General features: G+C 35.0%; 2 protein-coding genes across 5 annotated transcripts in view; one reads left to right on the forward strand and one right to left on the reverse strand.

Annotated features, from left to right (window-relative positions):
- Nucleotides 1–7,265, forward strand: part of GNB4 (G protein subunit beta 4) — a 60,626-nt gene extending 53,361 nt beyond the window's left edge. For all 3 annotated transcript variants that reach the window (XM_023260374.2, XM_045037246.1, XM_045037245.1), the window contains exon 10: nt 2,801–7,265. In XM_023260374.2, coding sequence (XP_023116142.1) covers nt 2,801–2,907 — 107 coding nt within the window. In that variant the 3' untranslated portion in view covers nt 2,908–7,265. The remainder of the gene's footprint in view (nt 1–2,800) is intronic.
- A 382-nt stretch (nt 7,266–7,647) lies between these two features.
- The window catches only part of MFN1 (mitofusin 1), a 34,567-nt gene continuing 20,970 nt past the window's right edge, over nt 7,648–21,244 (reverse strand). For both annotated transcript variants that reach the window (XM_045037243.1, XM_004001165.6), the window contains 9 exons: nt 19,835–19,956; nt 18,035–18,161; nt 17,799–17,903; nt 17,419–17,521; nt 17,056–17,285; nt 15,038–15,190; nt 14,046–14,242; nt 11,579–11,713; nt 7,648–9,780 (listed from right to left, as the gene is read on the reverse strand). In XM_045037243.1, the coding sequence (XP_044893178.1) occupies nt 9,699–9,780; nt 11,579–11,713; nt 14,046–14,242; nt 15,038–15,190; nt 17,056–17,285; nt 17,419–17,521; nt 17,799–17,903; nt 18,035–18,161; nt 19,835–19,956 (1,254 nt within the window). In that variant the 3' untranslated portion in view covers nt 7,648–9,698. The remainder of the gene's footprint in view (nt 9,781–11,578; nt 11,714–14,045; nt 14,243–15,037; nt 15,191–17,055; nt 17,286–17,418; nt 17,522–17,798; nt 17,904–18,034; nt 18,162–19,834; nt 19,957–21,244) is intronic.

Genomic DNA, 21,244 nt, shown 5'->3' on the forward strand with positions numbered 1-21,244 from the left:
ATTATTTAGTATCCACATGGGGGAGTAGTGGGAGGAGTGATGTTAAGGCTGAAGTCTCAACAGCGAATAGCTATAAGGCTATTTTCTTAAAATATTTATTTGAGAGAGCAGGGGAGGGGCAGAGAGAGAATCCCAAACAGCCTCCACACTGTTGGTTGTGGAGCCCGATGCAGGGCCTGATCTACTGAACCATGAGATCATGACCTGAGCTGAAACCAAGAGTCTGACACTTAACTGACTGAGCCACCCAGGCACCCCAAATGCTTAGAAGTTTGTTTTGTTTTAAAGCTAAAGTCTTTTTTTCTTTTAATTTTTTTTTAATGTTTATTTATTTTTAAGAGAGAGAGAGACAGTGTGAGCAGGTGGAGGGCAGAGAGAGAGGGAGACCCAGAATCCGAAGCAGGCTCCAGGCTCTGGGCTGTCAGCACAGAGCCCAATGTGGGGCTCGAACTCACAAATGGTGAGATCATGACCTGAGCTGAAGTCGGACGCCTGAGTGAGCCACCCAGGTGGCCCTAAATGCTTAGAAGTTTAAAAACAACAATTCCATTGGGTCATGATTTTTTTTTTTTTTTTTTTTTTTAAACTTCATGGCATGCTCTGTTGAGGGTTCAGCTTTAACATCGCTCCTCCCACCACAGCCACATCCTTCCCATCGTTCAGTGTTTACCTGATTAGGACTTTTTAAACAGTACCTATTGCAGAGCAATATACACTTGGTGCGTATTAGGTTACGTTAATTTTTTGGCTTATATTCTTAGCTTTGATATACTTATTAATCATCAAACTTTTTGCTGGTTTTTAAAAAAAAATTTTTTTTAATGTTTATTTACTTTTGAGAGAAAGAGGTGTGAGCAGGGGAGGGGCAGAGAGAGGGAGACACCAAATCCGAAGCAGGCTCCAGGCTCTGAGCTGGCATCACAGAGCCTGATGTGGGGCTCAAACTCCCAGACCACGAGATCATGTCCTGAGCTGAAGTTAGACGCTCAACCGACTGAGCCACCCAGCCGCCCCAACTTTTTGCTGGTTTTAATAGATCGTGGAGTAGATCCATTTTCTTCTCGTTAAGAGATCATCTCTCTCTTTTTCTATCAAATAAGTCTCTAGGTTTATGCCCTGGTACAAGATGATCAGTCATCTGACTCAGAGTAGAGACCTGCGATGTCCGATTCCTGAACACTTTCTCATGTAGTCTTAGTTTATTTCCCCATCTTTGCCCCTTTCTGTTTCCAGAGATGGCTGGTTCCACTAGCATGTAACCCTTGTAGAGGTTCCGCGGTGTGAATTGATTTCTCGGCATACCACAGCATTTGCTTTGAACTCAGCATTTTGTTTGGGGTCCACTAACACAGTACTACCATGTAGCGTATAGTTTTGTTACCACTGCCGGCTCGGTCCTGTCCTTGTGGGTTTGTATTCTTACCTTTAAACTCCTATACAGTTGTTGAGACTTCCGAGGGAGTAGGAGCAATGTTAACATTCCTGTGAATAACTTTCTACATAACAACCTTTCCTAAGAGATGGCAGAAAAGTTCACAGTTTCACATTCTGCCTGTAGAAATTTGGAGATACTCTTGTCCAAAGCCAATTACTTTTTCAAGAGGTATTAGGTGTTTTGCCTGGGTTGAATCAGTTAGTATCCATAACAAAATTTAAAATCTGTTTCTTTTCCATGTTTTAGCCTATATTTGAGTTTGAGTGTTGCTTTGCTTACAGCTGCTTGGTTTCAAGTGGGCTCAACTGTATACTTTCACAGTAAAATTGAATGGTGACTTGTGACTTGCTAATTCATTTTTCTTTCCAACATGACTTGGACTATTTAGTCACTGTTCGTTTTTTGTAATTTTAACCTGTAATTGTAAATTTGCCCATTGCTAAACATTGCCATACTGGAAGTACTACAGAGAATATTAGGAGTTAAGAAAGGATGAACTTCTGTTCCTGAAGTTGGGTGAAAATGATAATGCTTCATTGTATAGAGATCCTGCAGACTCAAACACAGTAAAGAAAAAATCTTGAATTTGATATATTCCAATTTTTCTTCTACATCTTCACATTTCTCATTTTCCTCCCAATTATTTGGGAATAGCCCATGTGGTGATGTGAATAGCAGATAAATTTAACTGTATTTATTCAAATGAATTTAACTTTAATAGACAAAACTAAAACTAGATGTGTTGGTTTCACAAAGTTATAACCAAATATTGCAGTGTTTGCTGTTTAACAACGAAAATATATAAACTGTGTTGGTATTTTTGGAAGTGGTAATGTCAGGCAATTTCATTCTTACATTTCCCACACCCCCTCCTTTTTTTTTTTTTTTTTTTTTTTTTTTGAGGGGCGGGGGAGAGACTCTAAAGCAGTCTCCATGCCCAGCACAGATATCAAGGGTTTAACTGACTGAGCCACCCAGGCATCCTGTGTTCTTACATTCTTTCTGTTCTTGTGAAAGGCTACTTCACTGAACTTCCTTTGGAATTTTGTTTTTGTTGAAAATAGCGTAGAGCAATGGCAGCATCTGGAGTATCATGAACTTACTAGAAATGTAAAATATAATCTGTTTTAGATATAAGCATAATTATAAGATCACTTTACAGAAGTGATAAAAGCATGAGCCAACGTACATGTCAAAAATTCACATAACGGAAAGAACTGTATTTTGTACACATATGTAGCTTACCCCTGGGACCAAGTCTCCCCATTTAGGTTTTAAATACCCTCTTAGATCTTTATGCACATAGTTGTTTAATTCTGAAACTTGTCTGTTGCTAATTTTTTTACTGAACTTTTTGTTTTTCAGGTGTTCTTGCTGGTCACGATAACCGGGTCAGCTGTTTAGGTGTAACAGATGATGGCATGGCTGTGGCAACAGGCTCTTGGGACAGTTTTCTTAGAATCTGGAATTAATAGCATGTGCAGGTTTTTCTGTTCTCCGTTGCTATCTGGAGAAATCAGTGCTACAGCCTATAGCTGTGAGAAGAAAATTCTACCTTATATTTGCAGGTGAAGATTTTTCTATTGAGATAATTATATACAAAAAGAAGCTTTCAGTAAACTATAAAACAAAAAAGTGGGAAAAAAAAAAAGGCAAGGGTGCTTGCTGAGATCAAAAGGACCAGTGCATTAATTTGAGTTGAGCTAATTTAACTTTGATGAATTTTTGCTTGTACTCAGATTCTTTATTTTCTTTGTGTAGGACAGAATGTACACATTATAGCAGTCTATCATGTTTGTGTGTTTGCATTTTTTTAAGAACTACATTTTTAACTTTCTATACATAAGAATATCACATTTTTGAGTTATGTAATGGAGGAAGTAGGCACAGTGATAGATGGAAGTGATTCCAGATGTATGTGTGCTGTATTTGAAGAAAGTCTTCTTGAAGTCTGACCTTCCTTTTTGATGTAAAAGACATTTATTTGGTTGCCTAATGTTTAAATATACTAGCAGGCTTAGGTACTTCTGAGGGGAGACCCTTTTGAGTATCAGTAGTTTCTGGTGCATCCTTGGCCATCCTGTGAATTTAAAGAAGTGCTTGTTTTCAGTCCTTGGAGGGGGAGATAATCTGAAGCCAGGGAATCAAGATTTCATTCTGAAATTTTAGACATACATAAGAAACTCCTATATTAATAGCAGTAATTGCATAAAAATTATTGACATTTTAAAAATGTGGTTATGACCAAGACACTTTCAGTAGACCTCTAAATAGTTGGGTTTACTTTCCTATGGATTTGATGTTCTAGAACTGAGTTTGTAGGTACACTCATTATTTCAGATTGATGAACGATTGGACTGTCCTTGAGTCTGAAGAGTTTTCCCCAGTGTACTCCATTGACCTACATGTAGATAGGAAATAATGTGATGACATTATATTGTCGAAAGAAGTGTAAAATCTAATCAGTCACTAGACTTGATTAGTTCTAATTGTGTAGTGTAACAAAGTGGCTTTATGAATTTATGTTCAGATAATACAAAATCTGAATTGATATAAACTTTCTGTGACTTAAATTTGAAAGAAATATTAAAACTTTTTGCTCTTCTGTAGTACTACTTCTTTTGGCACAAAATACTGGTTTCTAAGTGATTTTTGCCTCAAAGAATGCTTAGATCCAAGTGACTCCACTTGAAAGCCAAAAGAAAAATTCTAAGAGCAGCTCTTTAAGGAATCAGAGGAAAACAGTAAGCAGTTCCTCTGTTCGTAAATGGTATAATGTGTCTGTTACTAGAAGGCCTGCCCGCCCCTCCCTCACGTCAAATTGAAACAAAGATACTTTTCCCCTTGGATTTTCTTCTATAAAGGAAGCTAAATGACAATAGAAGATTGTTAGTCTTGCTTGATGGTGAAGTCATGGGTTATTCTGATATATAGAAGTGCATTGTTTTGTGATTTAGTGAACTGCATCTGTTACTGTTGAGACAGGTCTCAACTTTTCATCACCTGTAACCCTAACCTAAATACTCCCAAACTGTACTTGTGAATTTTCATTTTTATATTGTGAATGTGCTAGTAAGTGAATCAGCTATAATGTATCAGTTTTAAGAACAGCTGATAATAATAAAAAGGAAAATGGATACAGGAAGATTATGATACAGGACCAAAAAAATACAGTGTAGATGGCAGGCATGAATGTATATTTATAAACACATAAGATTTCTATGAACCTTTTGCAGTTAATGTTTGTGAACTGTCATTTCATAAAGAGCAGTTCTTTGAGATAAGGCAAGAGTATTTTAAAGGAATGTACTCATTTCCCCCAAAGGTGAGGGTCTGCCATGTAGTTCAGCAATTCATTCCAAAATCCTATTCAAGAAAGCATTTCTGCCATGTGCAAAGTAACATATATATATGAGAAGCAAAGTAACATATATATATATATATATATATATATATATATATATATATATATGAGAAGTATCTCTTCTACTTTGAAATTTAATAACAAGATACTTTCGTCAGAGGCACAGCCTACTTCCATGGTCTTAAACATGTTGATAGAATGATTTAAAAAATCTTGGGTAGATTAGTTTAAAAGCAGCTCCCATAATTAAATATGTACTAGGCAACTAAAAACCAACCACTGTTGTGGTTTCTACATAATGACCAAATGGTGACCTCATTACCACATTAACTTTCTAGTTAAACCTTTGCTCTCCAGTAATATAGGTTCCAGTTGCTAAACATATTTGTTTACTGAAGCTCAAGTTCAGCTGGTGGTCTATTTAAGTGCTGTGCGTAAGACTTCCTATAACCAGTTGAGAATAACATAGTATATAGAGGCACTGTATAAATTTTAGTTCAAGACTAAAATTATGTCCAAATACAGTTTTAAAGAATTCGATCAAGAATGTTGCATTTATTTGGTGCCTATTAATTTTCTTTTACCTTATAAGAAGCATTTAAACATAATATGCCTCAGCATTTTTATTTGTAGACTCCTCATTAATCACCTCGTAAAGAGTGTTTTTTTCAGATCTGGCAAGAATTTTTTTTTTTTTTGAGAATCTTAGGTTCCATGCTCAGCACAGAGCCTGACACAGAGCTTGATCCCATGACCCTGGGATCATGACCTGAGCCTAAATCAAGAGGCAGATGCTCAACACACTGAGCCATCCAGGTGCCCCATTGCAAGAATATTTTAAGAGCACATTCTTTTCTAAAAAAAAAAAAAAGTTAGCATGATTGCCATGTGGTTCAGCAAATCATCCCAAAAGCTGATAGTAAGGGCCTCTCTAGTTTGATGGACAGGCTTCATTTTTGGCAGCTGTATTGGAGGTTTAGACTGAATGTCCAAGGTTCCTCCCTAGCTCAGATTTTTATAGTTGTAATCCCATGGTTACATGCACCATATTGAGTTTTATCTTCAGAGGCAAAAATCTGGGTTTAATATTTTAATCTTAAGAGTCTAATAGACAATTCTTATTTTAATTTAGTAATTTAGACGCAGCTGAACCCATACTGCGATGATAGTAAACTAGTCTCCTAGACACAATGGATGTAGGTGCTTCTGAATGTGTTGAGCCATTTTAAATTTAACCTATTAAGAGAAATGGATCTTGACTTCTCCAGGTGACAATGAAACTTTTATTTCTAAAATATACTGTGCCAATATTATAACTGACTTTGTCCGACACTATTGAGGTCTTAGATTTAATAAAATTTTAACCTTTTTAAAAGTGAAAACATTCAGGGAAATTTATGCTCTGATTACTGTTGAATGTTTCACATATTGAATAGTTATGGCTTATCTGTTGACATTTAAACTTACGGAAACTGATTAAACAATCTTCTAAATTGGCCTATCATTTTAACAATATTCTTTCTAGAATCTTTAGGGTGTAAGTATAAGGCTTAAAAATTTTTGCTTTTAAATTAAGTACTATGTTCAGCCTCAAATTTCCCCTTTGCCATTGTGGAAAGCAAAATTTTAAACTGTCTTATCTCCTGTGAGAATTTAAAACATGCACAAGGATAGACCGTCTTTCTTGTGAGAAATTTAAAAAGGTGAACTGTTTCATATTTACTAGTGTTTCTCCCGTTGTTCATTTTGAATTGTCTTAAATTCAGTGGTGTATTTAAAAATATTGGTTACAATAGGTACTCATTAAGATGGTTTGTAGTTGAATGTCTAAGCTAGCAGTGTATTTTTTAAAAGTCACAGATTGATGGTACACCTTGTATTTAGCCAATTTGCATGTTGATAAAATTTCCTGAGTCTTTTTTCCTTAAATCCAATTACTGATCCTATAAAATAGTTATAATGCAGCATCATGAAAAAACTGGTTATGTGTTTCAACTGGTTTTAAGTGTTCCCAACAAAATCTTACATCATGTAGTATTTATTTTTTACTTAATGGAATTTCAGTGATACTTGGTGGATATTTCAAGCCTTTTTGTCTTTTACACAATGGTGCTCTATTCTATTGTTTTCAAAGAAGCATTTGAACACTTGGATTTGTGTATTCTTATCCAAAGGCATCCACAAATAAGTGGGTTTTTAAAGCTGATTATTTTTTCCCACTTACAATGGATTCTACAAACTTGTAGCGAATTGACTCTGAATGTCAGTAGTATGACTTGGGGAAAGGTGAACGTAGTAGATTAAAGCTCTTATAAAAGCTTTAAACCAAACTATGGACTTGTACCATGATTTAATAGTATTCTTGGATCTTTTCTTGCACAGTGATTCATTCCTTTATTTGTACAGTAGCTCTGTGAAATATTGCTGTGAATTGATATTGTAATCAATAAAGTGCTTTTAACCAGACTGCATACAGCATGTTGTAATTTTAAAAATCACACTAAAACTTAAGTCTCAGAAGTAAACTCCAAGCCCAGTCATTTCATGCTCAGCCTTTTTTCCTTTATCTAAACATTGGCAATTATGAAATGAAAAATAAGCTGCTGGAAGCAAGGAATAAATGTACTTCACTTTACTGCCTTTTGAATGCCAGCTTACTTATTAACCAAGTTGATTGCTTATAGGATGTAGATAAAAGTATTCACTGTTGTCATTTCATCTCCACACCGCTGGAGGGAGTTGAGTACTTGGCTAGGCACATGAGCCATGACCCAAGATACCTATAGCCCTACTGCAAAACTTAAGATTAAAACTCACTAATGCCAGTAAAAATGTTACATTTATCAACTATCAGGCAAACAAGTTTTATTTTCACCTTGCATACTTATAAAAATGTAGTTCTATAAAAAGTTTAAGGTTATACAAAGTTTATAAATAATCTGGCAAACATACATAGTAATCAAGTATGTGCAATAACTTTGAACTACAGCTGTGAAATACATAATTTCTGTATAATTCACGGGCTTCGTCATAGATGCACTTATCTCCAGGCATAAAGGTTGAGTTTCATTATTTTAGTGTTCTGTTTCCAACATTCATGCATTTTCAAACTTGATCAGGTGGAAATGCATTCAAACTAGTGATGGAAAACTTACTATAAATTGACTATACCAGAACCACTATTCCAGTATTACCCCAACTTAAGTGTGCATCAGGATCACGTGGAGGGCTTGTTAAAACAGATGGCTGGTTTCCAAACCTAGTCCTGGATTTAACAGGTCTGGGGTGAGACCCTGCAATATGTATTTCTTAGTTCACAAGTGATACACAGATAATCCAGAGGTCAAACTTTGACAGGCACTGTACCATACTAATGAGGTGATACCAAACTACACTGTGTCAAAAGTTCAAGTACTTTTCATATAAAGATTAAGGTCTTGAACTTGTAACCTAAATTAGCAGTACCCAGACTCTTAGACATTAGTTTTTCATGTGGAATTTGTTACCTAATCCCATTTGTTGGCAGCCTGTACTATTTTTGGTTATAAAGCAACAAGCTATAAACTCGTATTTGGATTTGAATAGTGCATCCTAGTATCTGCTCTGCATAAAAACATTTTTGAAAGGCTTCTGTGGCCTAAAGAATATTATTTTCTCCTTAAGATATCCTGAAAAATAGTGCTGCACCTGTTATGAAAAGACTGAGTAGCATCCAGAAGCCTTAAAGGCACAAGAAAGGAAATAGTGTTAAGAATAAAAGAGCCTAACAGGTTATCCCTCTACGGAAAAGCAGAAAGTATCCCTTGCCAAATGCAGCCATTGTGCATCTAACAAGCATCTAGATGCTGCTGCTTTGGTGATCCTCAAGGCTACATTTTGTGTAGCAAAGCCCTAGAATGTCATTTTTTCACGTTTCCATATAAGTTTAAATTAGTTTTTACACAGAAACAGACAATACTTGAACTCATGAACATTTCATTAAGTTAAAAAGTACAGTAATATTAACAGTGCCCTGGCAAATTCATACAATTAAATAAAAGTAAAGCCACCCGGGGGGACAATCCAGCAGTATCCTCCGCAAGTACCTTCTGAAGAACAACGGCATTGGTACAGGAATACAGCCACCCAAAAGTCAGAGCTCCCGTATCTTTGGCTATTTTTATCACTTCAAACTTTGCTCCTAAAACTGAGAAAGGTTTCCTTGCTGTAATCATAGTTGAAACTGAAAATGTTTCTTTAGAAACAGATCAGGCAACTATTCAGACCCAGAAATTTTTATACTTTTATAAGAGACTATAATAACAAATCTTTATACTATTTTACATCCATTTTAATGGGAAAAAAGAGTAAAAACAGTGTATTTATTAGTGGTTTACATACCTGCCAGGATGGCAAAAGTGATTGTAACTTGCATAAACAATACACTCAGGAACATTCCACTCTCCTTGATAGAGCAATGCGGTTTATAAAAGAAAGAAATGACTATTCCCATTAAAGTAGGCATCAAAAATTAGTTTTGAGAAAAGATGAAATGAGCATTCTCTAACTCCTGGATGCCAGGAAGCAGAGTTTTTTCAGAATCAAAAACAAAAAGAGCCCTAATTAAGAACAAGGCCCCACCCCTCAGGGGTCACATAGTTGGTTCTGTTGCTTTTAACTAATTCATTTTAAACACAATTTAGCCTTTTCTTTACCCAAAATTAAAATTAAAAAGACCTCATATAATACTCTTTAGAAATGCAAACACCCTGAGATAGATCATTATCAGAATCTACACAAGGATTTGCTATTTAGGTACAGTTAGTATAATTCAGATTTAAAGTCATTTCATAAAAAAAACTGTCCCAATCTTCCAAGTTCCATTTTCTCCTATGATGATCACCAAAGCAATCTCTACTGTTAAGATTCTTCTTCATTGCTTGAATGTAGAAACTGCTTAGTAAAATTCTCCAGCTCATTTTCAAGTTGAACGGCTTTATTTCTAATTTAAAAAAATGAATAAAAATACCAATCTAATTATCATAAAGGCCAGTGAGAAAGAAATGCATTCCATCCAATCTTCAAAACAAAACAAAAAATCACTAGTCAGGTGCTACTACATGTATCTGAACTCCTATTAAAATATTATCAACCTTTTTAGAGTATGTATGTGTGCTACTATGGCTTTGCTGTAAACGCAGAATCCAATGTCCAGAACTTAAAAAGGTATACTGAAATAAAAACCAAAAACCTGACTAAGAAAGAATGAAAAGCATTAAGAGACCATGGAGTCCTATTACCTTACATGGGAGTTATATCCTAAGTCACAGAATCATAATTGTCCCTGAATTCCCTTTAAGTTAAACAATGTATAGAACGGGTTTTATGTATACATAAAGTAGGTGTCAGATGTCAAAGGACCGTGTATACCAAAAATCTTTTTAAATACTAGAGTCATACTTGATGCAGCCAAATACCCTAATGAGATGAAAACAGGAACTAAAACTGACAGAAGAACACAGATTTGCCTCCCATTCTCATACCATGCCAGGGCACACACACACATACTTGGGTGAGCTTTTCTCTCTTGGTCTTGTTGCTGGGGGCATATAGTCAAGGTCATATAAGTTAATGGACACATGAACTACACTGTATGCTTCTTCAGGCAATTGTCTTTTAATTAGGTAACTTAAATTCTATCTGAATTGTGGAGCCTAATTAGTAACAGTGGGGATTCTAAATATTATGGGATTTATTTAGAAAAAGGATTAGCACATAAAAATTATTCATGCTTAAGTCCTACAAAAATCAAAAAGCTACAGCAAGTGCCAATAATATCATTTGTTTTAAAAGATGAAACACTACTAAAAAAAAAAAAAACAATAAAAAAAAACAACTACTGGATATAGTTTTACTAAAGGCTGTATTTTGGGATGATCTAACTTAAAAGAGCTGCAATGGGATAAATGAAATTTACTTGGGAGTGTGTGTGTGTGTGTGTGTGTGTGTGTGTGTGTGTGTGTATGAAAAGAGGCTGGGGTCTAAGTGATAGGCCGTCATCTTTTGCAGAGATTATGAAACCAAGGTGCAATAACAATGTAACTGCTGATCAGATTAAGACACCATGGATAGACACGACCACAGGTGTTTATGTCCCAAAATTCAGCTCACAAGGACAGCCTCTACGATTTGGAGACATTGCAGGCTGCTCTTATATGGGCATTTTATGTCACACAAGCCCTGATAAGTAGCAGCAGGAATTAAATGATGCTTAATGATACTCATAGGTGAGCCAGCTAATTGGTAAAAGCTGAATGTCAGCACTACCAACAAGGAGCCACCTCATGGTGACACTTCTGGTCAGGTCCCCAAAAGCAAACTTTAGTTAGACCCCACAGAATCCATGATAAATCATATTAAACCAGAATTCCACATATTAGGATATCTTGTTTACTCTTGTTGCTTCAAATTTAAGCACATCCACATCCCCCAATGAGAATGGAAGTTATGGGTCTTGGATATACAGGACTAAAAACTCACACTTTTTAATTTTAGAACATCTGCTGTGAACGGGGATTAATATAGCTCAACATAAAGTTCTATCTAGATAAAGACCTAAAAAATTCCTTCTAATTCAGATTTGTTTTTTCTTGTTGAAATTAGCTTTCACTGAAAATGCAAAACATATGGAATTAAATATGGATGGAATATAATAAGCCAATGCAGAAAGTTTTAATATAATTATATTTAGGTAATGAGACCAATAAACATTCATATTATCAAGAAAAATGTTCAAATACCTTAAGAACTTTGAATTGCTTTGTATTTTCTCCAGTTGATCTATTTCTTTGGATAATCTAGCAATTTCTTCTTCCAGATGTCTTTGTGTAATATCAACTTGTTGGCACAGGCGAGCAAAAGTGGTTGCCATTTCCCTTAAAAGAAAAAAATGTTTTCAGCAGTCATAAATGTCTTTGAAAATGAATGAAGCTTTAATTTAAAGCTTATATAAAAAGATCACAAGTTTAAAATATACGTAAAGTGTAAGGTATCAAAGAACACTGTTAGGAATGGTATAAGGGAGGATATGGCACCAAGGCTTAATACCACTGTAGGCTTAATTTCATCTGGCCTCAAGACAAATGCTCAATAGGCAGTATGAACCTCTACTATACGGTTGTGAATATGAATAAGCTACAAAAAGGCAAAAGATGGGTATATTTCCTCAGAAACACAATAAGACTTACGAGTCCTTTGCCTACAGAAATAAATTACTGAGAACAGGCAAGAAAACTTCATGAGCTTTTGTGACTTGCACAAAAACCACTATTTTTTTAATGTCTATTTTATTTTTGAGACAGATTGCAAGTGGGGAAGAGAGGGAGACACAGGATCTGAAACAGGCTCCAGGCTCTGAGCTGTCAGCACAGAGCCCAATGCGGAGCTCGAACCTGTGAACCACAAGATCATGACCTGAGCTGATCAAGTCAGATGCTTAACCGACTGAGCTACCCAGGCACCTCAACAACAAAACAAAAACTTTAAATCATAGCAACATTAACCATGTTCCTACAACCAAGTGGCTCAATTTGTGTGCTAATCTGTTAGCTTTGGCAAACATATTTTTGCAACAGGAAGGATGTCTAATAGGTGTGTACCTCTGGAATATGATTAACTGACTTTTCTTTGCAACTATTCTCCTGTGCATATTCATCTTTCCCATGGCCTTTTTTCTCTCCATTCTCACCCCATTCTACCATAAATCAATATTAGACAAATTAAGCATCTTGCATTATTTCATACTGCATTAATATTTAGCTCATATTAACTGAATAATTATTTGAGGCTGCTTCCATTAGAATGTAAAGTCTTCTAAGAAAGAGGATCAAGTTATCTCTAACTTTTTATTTCCCACAACCCCCTCTAGCAGAATTATTAGCACATGGTAGGCAATTAATGAAGACCAAATGAATGGAAAGCTTAACTTTATTTTTACATATGTGACTTGAGATGATTTCTTTTGGAGGTCTAGGTATCTTTATTAGAGAAAAGATCTTCCTTAATATAAATAAAATGAAAACTACTGTATAAAACAGTTCAATAAATATTTGGTAAATATTCAGTTATCTCAAATCTGTGCCCTGTTTCCATTCTCTACAGCTCTATGTTAGTACAGGCTTTGACCTTGTGTCTGAAAGTTTAATCTCCTTGCAATTCTTGTCTCCTTAATCTAAACCGTTCTATATACCACACCACTGCAGTTATTTGTTACAGAGCTAAACGTTAATGACATCTCTCCCCAGACTTCTAATTATCTAAGCTCCCGTCCTAGTGTTAGGTTTATATTCAAATGTACCCCTCTGATATACATATCTGTCACATCGAAATTTTCTCATGTTTCTGAACACACTTCTTTTCCCCTTTCTTTGCTTTGGGGTGTTCTCTCTGCCTACATCTTTTTATTCTATTCTGGCTACCTTGTAGTAAACCCTTTTTGACCCACTAGCTTTCCTGATTTAAGATTCTAAAGCCTCACATTATGAGGCTTACTTACCACTTTTCACTTATTATAATTATGTACATGTTATTTCCTTCACTAAACTACAATCATCTTCAGCTCAGAGAACTGTTTAATTTAGGTCTCAGTAGCATCCAAAAATTGGCTATTTTGCATTGATTTAATTGGAGTTCTATATATTTTTACTAGATCAATGAAACAAATTTTAAGACACATAAAAGAAATTAGTGGACACCAGTATTATTATAATAAAATTCCCCTGAGTTCTAAAAGAGTTATGCCTTTAGGGGCGCCTGGGTGGCTCTGTCGGTTAAGCATCCGACTTTGTCTCAGGTCATGATCTCATGGTCCATGAGTTCGAGCCCCTATCGGGCTCTGTGCTGACAGCTCAGAGCCTGGAGCCTGCTTTGGATTCTGCGTCTCCCTCTCTCTCTACCCCTCCCCCGCTCTCACTCTCTCTCAAAAATAAAGATTAAAAAAAACTTTTAAAAATAAAAATAAAAAAATAAAAGTTATGCCTTTAAACTTGTAAACCTGGGCTGTGACAGTAAAAATAAATTACACTTGTCATTACGCATTTTTGAACCTACTTGGTTGGTATCATTCGATTTTTTCACCTTGGTGGTGATTACAAAATGTGTTCACATTGTGATAGTTCCTTGAGCAGTACTTTTGTGCATTTTTTACATGTATGTCATAGTTCAATAATTAAAAAAAAAAAGGAAACAAAGACACATCTTCCAACTTACTGTTGTACTTGATGGCTACAGTTTGCACTCGTGAAGCTGACAATCATCTGCAGTTTTTCAGTTGCATAGTTCACAAACTGCTGTTTAAAGGCTCTCTCCTTAGCACGCGTGGTCCAGGTCAGCCTTTCATAAAGATACAAAGCTCCATACATACTCAATGAAACAGATATGAGTTTCCAGCCTACAGTTTTCCAAATCTGTAAAGATAAATTCATAGGCTACTTTGAGAAAGAAAATCACCATTAGGGGCATTGTATATTAAGGCATTTTAGCAAACTCATCAGTTCCCTAAAGACCTTTGACTCAGATCCATTTTTTAAACAAATATCAGACAAGAACTTTTATAACCTGCCAGACATTTATTTGGTAAATTGATCTAATGTTATCTCAAAAAGGGATGTGAATTTTTTTTTTTTTTTTTTTTTAGGTCACAGATTTTAAAAAACCAAAACAAGTAAATTCATATTATTCATGATGTGAAAAAATATTTTACATATATGTACCACTACTAATCTTTAATAATCTTTAATACTTGAAGGCAGATCCCTTTGGTATTCAGAGAAGGCTAGATAAGGAACCTGGATCATTCTTATTACACCAATGTACAAATATCATTTCTTTATGTGCTGTAATGTGAAAATAAGCACTGTTTAAAGGACTAGTTAGTTGGTGGTATTCTTCTCCCTAAAGAAGTATTTGGTAAAAATTTATACTGTGGAAATCATTTTGCAATATCCGCTTTTATGAAATCATTATGTTGTATGCCTAGAACCAATACAATGTTATAGGTCAACTATAGTTGAATTTTAAAATATATAGTTTTAAAAACTTAAGATTAGACCTGTGAAACTCCTCTTTATTCACTTAACCAACAACTTTTCGTGTCATTTTATAGCTCCTGGAAATAAAAGTAAATATACCTTTCTTTTCATGATCTAACAAAAAGCTCTGCACAAATTCCAATTTTAATTATACTAAAAAGGACTTCTTACCACCCCTCCAACAACGATGATGCCCATAGAAGTTCTAGATGTGAGAGAAGCTAATCCCGTTATTAAGGTAACCATGAGTTCTTCCTGTGATGCATTGTCTGGCGTTGCTGGATTAGTAGGAGCAGTGGGAGTAGAGGCTAAAGATCTGGGGAGCTGGTAAGGTTGGGGAAAAAGGATTATTATAATTAAACCACTACAAATGGTACAGTTACATTTATAAAGTTCTATTGTATTTCTTTTATAATTACAGTAGTAAATCTATAAAAAGAATGACTCCAATGAGTTCCCAATAAATACATTAAGAAAATAAAAATGGCCTGAAAATTATTTTCTGTGACCAATATTGAACCAATGATATCACGACAAATAATGAATTTTCACACTATATTTCACACTATAGTAGGCCCTCAACCCTCAAGAGGAATTAAAACCTTATTTTAAAATTCTCACACCAAAAACACATCCTTAAAAAAAATTGGGCTTAAAAATTAAAATCTTCTACACTTCAAAATACACCATAAGAAAATGGCTTAAAAGCCAAGTCACAGACTAAAAAAAACTTATTTGGATATCATCTGACAAAGGACTTGTATCTAGAGAATATATACAGAACTCCTGCAAGTTACTAAGAAGCCAAATAACCCAATTTAAAAATGGGCAAATGATCTGAATAGACATTTCACAAAATAAGATATACAAATGGCTAATATAAACACATGAAAAGATGTTCAAGCTCTTTAGTCATTAGGGAAATACAAATCAATGGTACATGAGATACCATTTCACACCCACTGAATAAAAAAGACGGACAATAACAAGTCTTGATGAGAATGTTGAGAAACAGCTGGTAACAGAAAATAGCGTAGCTGATTTGGAAAACAGTTTGGCAGTTCCTTAGAAAGTTAAACATGGAGTTACCGATTGGCCCAGCAATTTCATTCCTAGGTATATACTCAAGAGAAATGAAAACAGATGTCCACATAAAAACAGTACATGAGGGGCACGTGGGTGGCTCAGTTGGTTAAGCATCCAACTTCAGCTCAGGTCATGATCTCACAGTTCGTGGGCTCGAGCCCCACATCGGGCTCTGTGCTGACAGCTCGGAGCCTGGAGCCTGCTTCAGATTCTGTGTCTCCCTCCCTCTCTGCCTCTCTCCCACTCATGATCTCTCAAAAATAAATAAATGCTAAAAAAAAAAAAAAAAAAATAGTACATGAGTGTTCAGAGCATCATTATTCACAGTAGCTAAAAAGTACAGATAACTCAAGTGTCCATCAACTGATGGATGAATAAAATGTGTGGTATCTATAATAGAATATTATTCAGCCATTAAAAATGGAATATTTATATATGCTACAACATTCATGTACCATGATGATGAATCTTGAAAATACTATGCTAAGTGAAAGATGCCAGTCACAAAATGCCACATTTTTAATGACTCCATGTATAGGAAATGTCCAGAAAGGGCAAAATATGATAGTTACAGAAAGCTAACTAGCAATAGGGCTAAAGGTAGGAATAATTGATGGACTACAAATGGGCACAACGGTACCATTTGAAGGTGACAGGTTCTACGACTACATTGTGGTGATGGTTTTACAACTCCATAAATTTTCTGAAAAATTATCAAATTGATAGATTCAAAACTTTTTAAAAAAACGTTTGTATTAATCTAATTTATTTGAAGTCAAAACTTCAATTTTATTTGAAAACAAAAACTTCTGAGAAAATAACCCATTTCAAAAACAAATGTGGAACAACCTACAACAGTACTGGATGAAAATGCTGGGATTACCTCTCCCTTTGCATAGTCTGCCTAATTCAGAAATGGCTCTATTTGACAGACATTAAATCATAAATATGCAAATTAGACACAGGAAGTTCTATTAGGGAAAATCACATATGCAAAATAAAAAGGAGGATCTCAACTCATAGAATCAAAGATACATAACTGTGTAGTAGAGCAATAATCAAATAAAAAGCTTACTCAAAAAAAAAAGAAAAAAAAAGGATACCTGGAAGATGGGCTCTGATAATCCTAGCAGCACCCTCTGAGCATTCGTTGGGCCCAGGAAACGATGGACAAGGGAAGACCAGCCCAGGGAAAAACGAAATACAATATCCTCTTGAAAATCTGAACATAACTTATGGCAATTTAGGTCATAGCTGAGATCAAATTTCTTGCAAGGAATCAGTGTATGTAGTTTATTTTGTATACCAGCTGGAAGTAATGGCTTCAAATTTTCTAGACAAAACAAAATTATATTTAAGAAATGACAGTAAATAATGTTTTATGTTGTATAAAAAACCTAAAGGAAAATAAACCCTTTACCAATGAAATAAAAAAATACACATAAACTTGTAGATACAAATATTACCAATAATTTCTTGCTGGGATTGAAGCATTGAAGCATTGACTTCGCTTGTGCACCGATCGGCTAAATTTCTTCCCATGCCATCTTCTATGTGCTTATTTAACTCCTGTTAACATGATAAATGTGCCCATTACTTTTTCTCTAGAACATACATAGATTTTACAAAAACTTAAAAAATGTAGTAAATGCTAAATCTTATTCTTAGAGGATAACTTTTCTGCGTGTTCTGTATACATAGTAGTGTAATTATCACAAGAGTACACAGGAGGTATAACACTTTTAATCATAAGCTGGTTGCCATGAAGATGCTATACCACTAAATATATATGTACAATAAGGTGAGGAAACTGTATCTAAATAACTTTAAATACAATTTAACTTACATTTTTATATACTTTCAATACACTTGGAGTAGGATGAAACTCTGAACAAAATTCATCAACCAACACAGACAGTCGGCAAATTTCATCTGTCATTGCACATGACACCTGAAAATATGAAGTTAAAAAAATTAAACAAGATTACCAATTACTCCAAAAACTAAATTGAATACCCCACCCACTGAGCCAGCCAGGTGCCCCCCTTCCCAGAAATTTTAATCATAAATTCACCAACCCACCTTGTTTGCCACCTCCTCTGTAACCTCCCTGATTTTTTTCTTAACATCCAGTGTTAAAAGGTTCATCTGGTTTCGGATAAAGTCCAGTCTATCAATTTGATCTTCCCTCTCTTCCATTGAATAAACCCTATTATAGTATGAAGAGTAATTAATTCTTAGGATATATGAAAGTCCCAAAGCAATTAAGTGAGGGTACTCACTTATGCACTGAACAATCTGTTAGCATGATACAAGAAAAATAATCTTGTATTTTCAACATCTAAAAGGATTCAAATAATATTTCATCTTAAAATATTTATAGAAGACTGGATATAAACTACTTTGTCTCTCTGCCGACGAAGTATCTGAATCCCACAAAGAATCCACCCCCCCCCCCAACTAAGAATTAGGAAGGATTCTCCAAACACAGATATGAACAGTCAAAATAAAACAAAACTCAGTACTGACTTCATTTAATAAACAAGGGTTAGCAAATGACATCCTGAAAGCCAAATCCAGCCAGCTGCTAGTTTTTGTTAAGGTTTTCTTAGGATATAGCTATGACCATTCATACATGGCTACCTTTGCTCTAAAACTGAAAAACTGAGTAGCTGCAAAAGAAACAGATGATCCACAAAGCTTAAAATATCTACTATCTGGCTTTTCTAGAGATTCGTCAACTACCGGATGGTATAGGAAAACAAAGACCTGAGACACTTTTAAATTATCTTTAGCTAAGAGTTCCCAAGACACGATGATACAAAACATCCTCAAATCACATCTTCTTTGTGGCATGTTTAGTTCAATGTCCTGTATTTTTAAAATTAATAATATTAAGGTCAATTGGTGGACCAAATACTCACTTTGGCTACTGTAATAAAGCAATTGAGCTGAAAGGGGTGTAAACGGCAACACAATCCCATACAGAAACAGTGGGCAGGGCCTGAGATCAGCCTGAGTTCTCAGTCTTGTGTTTTATGTGCTGGAAAATCTCTAATTCTGTACATAATGCATTCCACTAAAAGTGTCAACATTAGGCAATAGATTTAGGTATAAGTGTTTGTTTTCCCAGTAAGATCAAATGCTGTTAAAAATTCCCAATTTAATGTCATCTTTAACTTAATCTTTGATGCTTTATAACTTTCCTTTCTTTGGCTGAAACCCACTGATGGTATAATTAAGGCTGAACACTGTTAACTATCATCATAGCTAATAACACCATCTTTGTTTCAAGTGTACCAACTTTTTGAGAACTACCCTTTTCTTCAATAATGTTGGCAATTTCATGCATTCATTTTTGTCTTTATAAGATAATAAATGGAATAACAGCACAGTACAATACGACATATAGGGTAGTGCTTACCAAACTGACTTTCTGGCCGGCAGGTAATATCACCTTGTTTGTTTACCAGTTAATGAAAAAAACCACAACTGGCATCAAAGAGGCATTTCAAGGTATCAGTGTATGAATATATGAAAAATTGGTCATAGGTTGAACGTTAACAAAAAAGAGGGTCACCTCTTTTTTGGACTTCTTCAAAAAATTCCTCTTGAAGAAATGGTTCTTCCACTGCTTTAAAGATATTTTAAACTATGAAATATGTTATGATTTTACTCATGAGAATATTGAGATCCAAGGAATGTAAATGATGTATGCAAGGTTGTAGAATAAATATAATTTCAAATATTCACTTTAAAACATGCAAGTAAATTGATGACTTTAGTATGAAAGTACTTAAAATATAACAATTTAAAACCTTAGTCTAAGGAATTCATATTGATACAAAATGGCTTTTATTTTGCAATAAAGTGAATTCATACCTTTTCTCTGCTGCTGCCACGTTTACTGAATCCATTATGATTTTCACAGTATCTAGTATCTGTTTAGCTCTGATAGTGTGCTGTTCAAACTTTGTTCTCACTGCTGACTGCGAGATACACTCCTGCGAGGGGCCCAAGCCATAACACATTACTGTAATTCCATCCCAACATTTTCAGGAATTTAAACACAAAAACTTGCTGTATGTAACAATAACCAAAACATAAATAAAGGCAGAAAGTAAATGCATGATAAACACAAGTTAAAATAACAAAGGCTAAAAAAACTACAAGGAATCAAAAGTAAAAAGGGCATTAACAGCAAGTTCGTATCTTTGTGTAATTTTACACAGTAATGTGCAATGGTTTTTTTGACTATTTTTAAAAATAAATAAATAAGCAGGGTATTGTTTTCAATGTTTAAAGCTTCTCTGTTAAAATTACTAATTTTATCTGATTACCTTTAATCTACTTCTATTCTATCTTGATTTTTCTCATGCTTACAACAGATAACCTAATAAAGTTCTTAACTGAGTTATGAATTAGAATTCTACATTTTAAGAAATGAGTTGAATGACATGTTTCACATAAGGTTATTTATTATAAAGGAATTCTACCAATTAAAACTTGAACAACTTGAAAGATATTCTTTAGCAACAAACAACCTAAATAATATTTTAAATTATTTAAAAAAAAAAACAGGGCGCCTGGGCGGCTCAGTGGTTACATGTCTGACTTCGGCTCAGGTCATGATCTCACGGTTTGAGAGTTTGAACCCTGTGTCAGGGTCTGTGCTGACAGCTCAGAGCCTGAGCCTGCTTCAGGTTCTGTGTCTCCCTCTCTCTCTCTCTCTCTCTCAAAAATAAATAATAAGCATTTAAAAAATTTTAAAAAAGAAAAAGAAAAATATCTACAGCTATTTCAGAGACAATCCCTGTTAATGCCCTTGGTCTACAGTTTGTGTACACAGGTCCCAATGATCCCCTATCTCATTTGTTTCACCTTCAAGCTAATTGTAGCTAATAAATCATTTACTGTACAAATCTGTTTCATGACCAGTGGTTTTTTTTTTTTTTAATTTTTTTTTTTTCAACGTTTATTTTTTTTGGGACAGAGAGAGACAGAGCATGAACGGGGGAGGGGCAGAGAGAGAGGGAGACACAGAATCGGAAACAGGCTCCAGGCTCTGAGCCATCAGCCCAGAGCCTGACACAGGGCTTGAACTCACGGACCGCGAGATCGTGACCTGGCTGAAGTCGGACGCTCAACCGACTGCGCCACCCAGGCGCCCCATGACCAGTGTTTTTTAAAACAGAATACGTTAGAATGCATCACATATAGTAATGGATACATTTATACTGTAAAATTTGTTTCAATTTTGTTTCAATTTCAATGTGCATGCTACTTGTTATT

Source organism: Felis catus, chromosome C2 (assembly GCF_018350175.1).
Source record: "Felis catus isolate Fca126 chromosome C2, F.catus_Fca126_mat1.0, whole genome shotgun sequence".
In the NCBI taxonomy this organism is placed as follows: Eukaryota; Metazoa; Chordata; class Mammalia; order Carnivora; family Felidae; genus Felis; species Felis catus.